At 36.9% G+C, this 9,652-nt stretch overlaps 2 protein-coding genes across 2 annotated transcripts in view; one reads left to right on the top strand and one right to left on the bottom strand.

Annotated features, from left to right (window-relative positions):
• Positions 1-9,652, bottom strand: part of LOC105842984 (uncharacterized) — a 204,130-nt gene that overhangs the window by 96,701 nt on the left and 97,777 nt on the right. The gene's annotated exons all lie outside the window — the stretch shown is intronic.
• The window catches only part of LOC105842988 (cell growth regulator with RING finger domain protein 1), a 79,088-nt gene continuing 69,961 nt past the window's right edge, over positions 526-9,652 (top strand). Inside the window, exons 1-2 of the mRNA XM_012697667.4 lie at positions 526-723; positions 847-957. Coding sequence (XP_012553121.1) covers positions 698-723; positions 847-957 — 137 coding nt within the window. The 5' untranslated portion in view covers positions 526-697. The remainder of the gene's footprint in view (positions 724-846; positions 958-9,652) is intronic.

The raw sequence follows: 9,652 nt of genomic DNA, 5'->3' as shown, positions 1-9,652 counted from the left end.
TACTTGAGACCTTAGAACTTATATCTCAAGGTGAGTGGCGCATTTACGTCGTAGATGTCTATGGGCTCCAGTAACCACTTAACACCAGGTGGGCTGTGAGCTTGTCCACACATCTAAGCAATAAAAAAAATAAAACAAAAACATAATGATATAAAGTATGCTTGTTATTAATCAACCTTACTTTGGGTAAAAAATAATAATATACCCATCTCTAGTTATACGCGTACTTTAAATTTTAATAACAATATAATAATTTATTAATACTTTAAATTTTAAACGCCATGGTATTTTTTGATTGACAGAAATTCTCCAAAATATCATCATAGATGGCGCTACATACGAGTTGGATTAACAAAGTAAAATAAAACGGCCATTAAATGTAAGAATCTTCGTAGTAGATAGAAGGACTGGATGAAAATAAAATTTTTATTTCTCTTGTATCATTTAATTTCTTTACATACAGTGAAATTGAAACTTTCCATACTATATAGTCTATGGTCATTGTACAGAAGTTCACTTGACTGACAGAACTATCATTACTGTCAAAATATCGGTAAACAGAACACGTCTCTTCGATTTTTTTTGCGATCAATGAATTGTTTTTGTTGTTAACGTATGTTGGAGCTAGATCACAATTTTTAGTGCAGCAGATTTTTTTTATAATTTGTTTGGGCAGTAATACGAAACATGTTAAATAATGTTGAAATTGTGGAGTGAATTCTGGTAGGCTCAACGAAACGTATTATTTGGCAAGGTTGAGATAGCGCAGTGATTGTAGTAGGACTTATGCGTACCCCTATCTTTTCTCGCACTTTCGAGTGTTGTTCAGTTTCGTGACGGTTTCAGGGAAGATACAAAGATGGGTACATCCGGACTGACTCTGGCAGATTTGCCGAACATATTTATTATGATCGGTGCTTTGGTGGCATTGTTTGTGATGCTCGTAATACTGCTCAGGTAAGTGATTTTGTTTTGTTACATAAATAGTGTCGATGCTCCCGTCCCGTCGATTATTTTTAGAATGAAAATATCGAGTGTAACGCGTCGAAAGTAGAAATTCTACGTCTTAGAAAGTTCGCCCTTGGCGTGTTACAGTCTATATATTTTACAGCATGTTCTTAAGAAATTTTAAATAAAAAACTCCGGGCTTAAAACACATACAGCATTGGCTTTAAGTGTTAGATTATGTGATGAAATATATCTTATAATTAGAAAAATATGCCAATTATTTAATAATATTTTTTTAATAAATAAAATATATTCTTATGTTGTCATACATAGTCAGACAGTAAAATGAATCATAGTAATTACAAGGATTTTAAATTTGCATATATAACAATCTAAGGAGCATATACAGATAATTATTTTAATTGATTAGAAACAGCAATCCTTTGTTATGTACAAAATGTTTTTCATAGCATGATTATGGATATTACACAATAAAAATAAATACAGATTATAATTGAAAAATTATTCAATAATAATATAAATATCAGAGGCTACTATTTATTTTTGTAAAATACATTTTGATCGCGGATAAACAAATTTCTTGAATGACTTTGAATTTAGTATCTTTGTTTAATCGTTACAACATTGATATAAAACCAACCATGGAATGCTATAGCTACAAATATAAAAATGCATATAGGAGGGAATAATTTCCAAACAAAACAAATATAAGTTGCAACTTGTTGAGCAAAGCTATAAATAGATCATAGTGGACTCCCTGAAGTCCTGGATTGTAATTAAGTACACAATTATGCTAAAATTTAGTAAATTAAAATTGAAAAAAACAAGAGACATGCACTAGACACATTAAATTTATTTCTATTTTAGATTACAAAATGGCTACTTAAGAACATAAATCTACATTCATACTGTTTATCCACTTTTTATTGCATTTTTAGGGGTGGGATTTGAAAATGTTCTTCTTTAGTGCACTCTAGAATGTTCTAGTAATGCATACTACGGTCTACATTATCTGAAAATCCCAGACTTCATTGTATTTATTTTTTGCAGATAAAGCTAGATTAAAAGTATTATGCAATTAAATTCAGTTTTTAAGTTATATGACGTATGAAGTATCTATCCACTTGGGCATATGTATTTCCATACCACCAGTAATAATGCTGATTTATAAATCTTTGTAATATCTTCATTGTGGAATTTATTCCTAGACACAAAGGAAAGTACATATACAGTCAAACCTGGTTAAGTGAGAACTGGATAAGTGAGAAAACTATAAGTGAGAGTAATAACCAGGACCCGTCATTTTAATCTCCCAAAACCTCTATTAGCGAGAAACAGAAACCTCTGTAAGAGAGAGTCGTTTTTCCCTCATGGACCTCCGTAAGCGAGACTGCTACTTATCTATACCTCTATAAGCGACAGTCGAGCTTTATTTATTTATATTATTTAGGAGGAACAAATGAAAAAAAAAATTACAAATTTAGCATCTGCTATTTTATGACTCATTCTTAACTTTTTTGGAACTTCCTTCCATTGTTTTTGTATTGTTTTCTCGTCAATATTGAACCTATTCTATTTCGTGGAACTAAATAACGTTGTTATTTTATCGCATTCTTTTCGAATGGACACGTGTGCTTGTGTACCATCCTCTTTGTCGGACTTACTCAGTTTATCGTTAATCAATTGCGAAGGAAAGTTCTGTCAAATGGACAGTTCATCATGTCAAAACGGAAAATTAAAGTACTGTCATTAAGTGATAAACTTAATAAAGTGAATGCGTTTGAATCCGGAAAATCGCGAAATGAAATTCAGAGGGAGCATTAGCGAGAAACTCGGGTTAGTGAGAAACCTCTATAAGCGAGAATAAGATTGTGCTCCCTTGAACTCTCGCTTATTCAGGTTTGACTGTATATTTGAATTGTCTGTCATATCACTTGATATGAGCGACACTGGGCTTATTATCCTCTAGTCTACGACAATTCGTATTAAATACGGTAACACAAGTCTTCATGTTATTACCTCGTTATAGGAGCCCCACAAAGTGAATTCTGCTACATACAATCAGACATAAGGCGTAAGTCCAACATTAGAAAAATATGGTTAACCTACAGACGGGAATGTAAGATTGTCTCAGTATTCGAGATCTGAGCGTACGTGTTCTTGTCTTTTATGTATCTGTGGCACCCTTAATCCGGCTAGATAGTGAAAGCTTCTTAGGATGTTGGTCGAAGCTTCACGCTAACAAACCGTGCGCCGATACAAGTATCGGAACAATGATAGATGAATCAAAAATGCCACGTGCCGGTAGTCTCTTTGACCACGTCTAAATATTTTATCAATTTATACATACTTTACTGCCTTTATGATCTTAACATGAGGAGTGCATCAATGATTCGATGTCGTCGTGGCCTAAAGTATTAGGTCGTCCTGTGTATTCGTATATAGCGATGCATCGGTGTTCGAATCCCGCTGGAGGGTACCAATTTTTCTAATGAAATACGTACTTAACAAATGTTCACGATTGACTTCCACGTTGAAGGAATAAATAACATCGTGTAGTAAAAATCAAACCCACTAAATTTATAATTTATAATTTGCGTAATTACGGGTGGTAGAACGTCTTGTGAGTTCGCACGGGTAGGTGCCACACCCCTACCTATTTCGGCCGTGAAGCAGTAATGTGTTTCAATTTGAAGGTCGAGGCCGCCCTTGTACTGTTAAAAGTGAGATCTTACAACTTCCTGTCTCAAGGTGGGTGGCGGCATTTACGTTGTAGATGTCTATGGGCTCCGGTACCCACTTAATATCAGGTGGGCAGTGAGCTTGTCCACCCATTTAAGCAATAAGAAAAATCGGATCGACGCAGAAACTAATGTATTCTTCCTATGATATAAAGCTTATTGGCGACATTCATTCTGTCCATAATAGATCGATCCCAGGCGAGCGTAATATCATCTTTGATATCATCAAGAACTGGTTGAGGTGGTGATTGGTAACAGTATCTGGACACGAAGTCAACAATAACCTAATAGGGAAATTTTTTGATGAATAATCCTAACTACTTGAACTTACTAGCCGAAACGATATCTCGAGACTCCCGTACGATGGCATGACCGACAATAAATGTCGACCGTCCCATCCTTTAGTAAACATTTCCGGTAGTTGTTCATCATGATAACTTTCATAACTGCGAACTAATCCCAGACCATCAGTTTGGCATTAGACGGGAACATAGTACAATCGAACAAATTCAGAGACTTGTTGAAAGCAGTAGAGCTTTTGAGGGCAAAAAAAATACTGCACGGCTGCCTTTCTGGATATATCTCAGGCCTTCGATCGAGTTTGGCATGAAGGACTCCGACTAAAAATTAAAAAGAAGATTTCTGCCAACTTCAATTTTTTTCTTTGAATCTTATTTGAGTAGCCGATATTATTTAGTTAAACATGGCGATGAAATATCGCCTCTCCATTCAATTAATGCCGGTGTTCCCCAAGGCAGTGTCATTGGCCCCACTTTATATCTATTATATACAGCTGATTTACCCGAAAATGATGGTACGATAATGGGAACTTTTGCTGATGACACAGCAGTAATGACCATGAACGACGATCTAAAAGAAGCTTCTTATAAACTTCAGAACAGCCTTAATAACATCTACTCTTGTCTAAAAAAAATGGCGCATCAAAGCGAATTAATTCAAGTTTGTACAAGTGACTTTCACCACTTGCTAAGAACACACCTTGCTAAGCATTTAATGGACAACCAAATGACTACAGTAAGACTCAGAAGAAGAGTGCCTCAAGATCTACTAGATCTATTGGAACACTACTATCTAGATAGGACTTAACGTGACACTCTTTGATCTTCATATTGCAGTAGGATCTGGAATACTGAACATTCTCGGCCTCTGCCAATTCCCATTAGCCAAGGACAGCAAAGTTGTTGCAAGGAACTCTTATAGATTGCAACTACATACCTATGTATATTCATATTGAACTTACGGAGATATTTCCCGTACGTTTTGTACCTTTCGGTCACATATATCCTTGGTATTTTGTTGGATGAACGTGTATAACACATTCTCGATCCTGCGAACCGAATGGTAAACAGTCGATGTCGCCCAAAACACGTCATTTCGGATCCTCCCGATCCACTAACGGTGCTTCTAGGTACCCCAAGCACTGGTCATCGTTCTCGTTGAACCCGTCGCTTGCGACGAAGGTTTCGGTGACTAAATTAACCCACAGACACAGCCCACTGAGTTTCTCGCCGGATCATCTCAGTGGGTCGCGTCTCCGTTCCGGTGGTAGATTCTGCGAAGCACGGCTCTTGTTAGGGTTCGTGTTAGCAACAACGTCAGGTTTGAGCCACATGAGCTCACCTACTCGGCCGGTGACGCTGATATGGTCTTAGGTACCATCAGCTTAGGTAGGGAAAAAATGTCTGATGCGTTCTGTATGCGTCGACAATCGCCGAACTTTTCTATTCACGCGTCCAGTTCTGATTACGTGCCAAAGGAATAAGTTATCACATTTATATCTTACTGGTGGGAGGGCGTCTTGTAAACAAAAAAGGCATCTTATGAGCTCGCACGGGTAAAGTACTACCACCTCGTCTTATTCCTACCGCGAAGAAGTAAAGCGTTTCGGTTTGAAGGGTGGGGCAGACGTTGTACTGTAAAACTGAGACTTAGAACTCATGTCTCAAGGTTGCGGCATCGACATTGATGTCTACAGGCTCCGGAGACCCCTCAACACCAGGTTAAATAAGCGGACCAGCTCGTCCACTTATTTAACCGATCTTTCAACGGTTGCTTAGTAACATACCTAATGGATTTCACAAAATTTAAGGACCACACCGATTAAATCGTAGGAATTCAAAATTTACGTCATGACAATAAACATCATGATGTAGATGAAAATCTGCAAGAAACGATTAATCAGGGGATTGGCCTGAATAAACAAACAAACGGACGTGCATTTCGGTTTGTTCAATGTCAAATCACCAAATGTGTTGTTTGTTACTACACATTTATTTTGTAGTTAAACAAGTTCATTACCAAAACACATATATTAAAAAAACCAGAATATTTCCAAAGACATTTGAGAAACACGTCTGAGAAATGAATATGTTGTACAAATATATTACTTTCAATTTCTCAATTCTTCAATGGAATAGTAGAGATTTTGTAACATTACGCAACGCGACAACTTGACATTGAAGTAAATAGTGAATTTAATTTATGTGAGTTCGCCAGCATACCTGCCACCAATTTCAACACCACTAATGAATGGCCATGCCATTATTAACAATGTAGATTGTAGTCTATAGATAGATTGGCCGTTATTTGCAACAGCGTTTTAAATAAATAATAGTTTAAAAAAAACTAACAAAATACGCTTTTCTAGAAAATCCAAATAAAAAATAGAAAATAAATTTTAATAAATTTGAATTAAAAATAGTGTAAGAAAAAATGATTTTATTGTAAAAAAAAAGCGTGGGTTGTTTTTCAGGATGTTATCAAACTTTCTACTCATATCTGTTCATAAAATATTTATAACTACTGATACCATGCTATTATTTAGTTGGATTTTCTATAAAAGCGTATTTAGTTAGTTTTTTAAACTATAATTTATTTTGAATTTTTAGTTGAATTTAAATTTTTTCAATATTTTTTTTAAATATTAATAATAATTGTCGTCGGTCCTTAATAAGTATACGAAATTTCGAGTTAATCCGACGTTTTGAAGGGGGTCAAAATCATGTTCAAAGATTCCGTTACATACTTAACATACATACGTCTGAAGCTAATAAAAGCATATTAAAATGGCGCATGTTTTGCTACGACTAATTACGCGCGCTCTCTGCTCAGATACTCGGTATTTTCAGATGCCTGACTGCCTCGCTAAGCAAGGCTTTTTGTCTGGATATTCATAAGCAACTCTTCACGCATCCTGGGTCTTTATACCTATTGTTACAATACAATTGAAGTAGTTCATAAGTTTTTTTTATTGCTTACATGGGTGGACGAGCTCACAGCCCACCTGTTGTTTAGTGGTTACCGGAGCCCATAGACATCCACAACGTAAATGCGCCACCCACCTCGAGATATAAGTTCTAAGGTCTCAGTATAGTTACAACGGCTACCCCGCCCTTCGAACCGAAACGCATTACTGCTTCACAGCGGAAATAGACTGGGTGGTGGTACCTACCCGTGCGAACTCACAAGAGGTCCTACCACCAGTACATTTAAGCTGTATTTAAAGTAAATTTGTTAGTATAATATTTTGGGAATGGTCCTCTATGAAATATCTCTTCGTCTTTGTTGTTCAGATTCTAAGAGCAGCCATAATGCGGCAAAGAAATAAATTTTAGCCAATAATTACTGCTTCGTTTGTTTTAGACACGTTTTGTATATTAACGGGTGAAAGGCTTTATACCCGGTCATCGCTCTCGTCGAACCCGTCGCTTGTGACGAAGGGCTCAACGAGTAAATTAACCCACAGACACAAAAGTTTCTCGCCGGATCTTCTCAGTGGGTCGCGTTTCTGATCCAATGGTAGATTCTGCGAAGCACGGCTCTTGCTAGGGTTCGTGTTAGCAACGTCGTCAGGTTTGAGCCCCGTGAGCTCACCTACTAGCTCGGTGAATCTAGAATAACCCCTCGAGGTTACTAGATCAGGTAGGAAGAAAAAAAAATGGTTTTTTTTGCTCAAGCGTCATTTTGCTTAATACGCTACATTTATCTTTATAATTAAAGATCCGTTTTATTTGGCATTAGTACCAACAATTCGACATTTTTAATTGAACTTTAATTAAGTTTGCCCCATTTAAGTAAATAGCTTAAGAGTTTTTTTGTTATATTTTATCTACATTTTAAACTTGGCCCTCCTATAAATTTGCAAAAATGTCGTTTAAATCAAATAGCCTTTTTTAACCCTCGAAATGCCTACTACGGTAGTTTTCCAATTACAGAGAATAATGCGACTCAGTGACGCACAATGCCGAATTATGCTGAAGCTTAATTGGAACGTGAATTAGTTTTCAAATGCATCAGCAGAGTGCGCTAAGTTAGCACAGTTTAATTAACATTTTTTTTTTTTTGTTGCTTAGATGGGTGGACGAGCTCACAGCCCACCTGTTGTTAAGTGGTTACTGGAGCCCATAGACATCTACAACGTAAATGCGCCACCCACCTTGAGATATAAGTTGTAAGGTCTCAGGATAGTTACAACGGCTGCCCCACCCTTCAAACCGAAACGCATTACTGCTTCACGGCAGAAATAGGCAGGGTGGTGGTACCTACCCGTGCGGACTCACAAGAGGTCCTACCACCAGTAAAATAGGCAGGGCGGTATAACATTGATTATTTCTAAGAAACTACGACGAAACGAAAGCCTAAAAATTTTTTTCAACATTAAATAATATTACTAACGATAATATAAACAAAATTTCGATCAATGCCAACTTAAAGAAAAAAACACTTGTCAATTTTCTGTCACCGAGTCGGTATCGATTGCGAGTATGACGCGAGAGCAGTACTTTTGAGAGTGCTCGATTGTGCGAAGCGTTGCTGTAGTTGGAACATTCAACGTTGAGCATTATGCCGCATAATGCGCTCTTGTGCTGTAATTGGAAAACTACCACCATCTGCTTGTTTGATTACAATGCATAGATGCGGTATAAAATATATTGTAATGGATAGTATTATAAGAAACGATTCTGACTTTCTGATCGTTGATCACAAATAGACTCATTTTAATACGCTTTTATTAGCTTCAGACGTATGTAACTAGTCAGGTCATAAGTATTGTCACACAGTAAAAACTTTTCTTTTAGAATGCTGGCCACAAAAAAGTTTATTGAATTGAATTTCGAATTATTCATGAAAATAAAAATGTATACTTTTAGAATTTTACTCATTTTTAAATATGGAGTGGACGCTTAAAGAAGACTGTGTTGCAGTTATTGCGTTGCATCGTTGCGGTTACGCGCCAATTAAAATTTTTAACATACTGAAAAATTTGAATATAACCAAAAGATTCGTTTATCGTACCATCAAACGATACAATGAAGACTCTAGTGTAGATGACAGGTCAAGAATTGGTCGCCCTCGGTCTGTTAGGACTCCAGCAGTGATAAAAGCTGTGAAGGCGCGAATTCAAAGAAATCCCAAATGTAAGCAGAAACTGTTGGCCCTTCAGATGGGGTTAAGCAGAACCACGGTGAAAAGGGTGTTAAATGAAGACTTAGGGCTTCAGGCATATCGAAGAAAAACAGGACATCGTTTGAATGCTCGTCTAATGGACCTGAGACTGAAGAGATGCCGCGCTTTGTTGAAGCGGTACGCGGGAAAAGATATCGGGAAATTCTTTTTTCGGATGAAAAAATTTTTACCGTAGAAGAGAGCTACAACAAACAAAATGATAAGGTGTACGCACACAGTAGTGAAGAAGCGAGCAACCGTATTCCGCGGGTCCAACGAGGTCATTTTCCATCCTCGCTCATGGTATGGTTGGGAGTTTCTTATTGGGGCTTAACAGAGGTACATTTTTGTGAGAATGGTGTAAAAACGAATGCATTTGTGTATCAAAATACAGTCCTGACGAACCTTGTGGAACCTGTTTCTCATACCATGTTCAATAAAAGGCACTGGGTATTCCAACAAGATTCGGCGCCAGC

This window comes from Bombyx mori, chromosome 25 (assembly GCF_030269925.1).
Source record: "Bombyx mori chromosome 25, ASM3026992v2".
Lineage (NCBI taxonomy): Eukaryota > Metazoa > Arthropoda > Insecta > Lepidoptera > Bombycidae > Bombyx > Bombyx mori.
The sequence above is the reverse complement of the archived record's forward strand: the minus strand, read 5'-3'. Positions and strand labels throughout refer to the sequence as shown.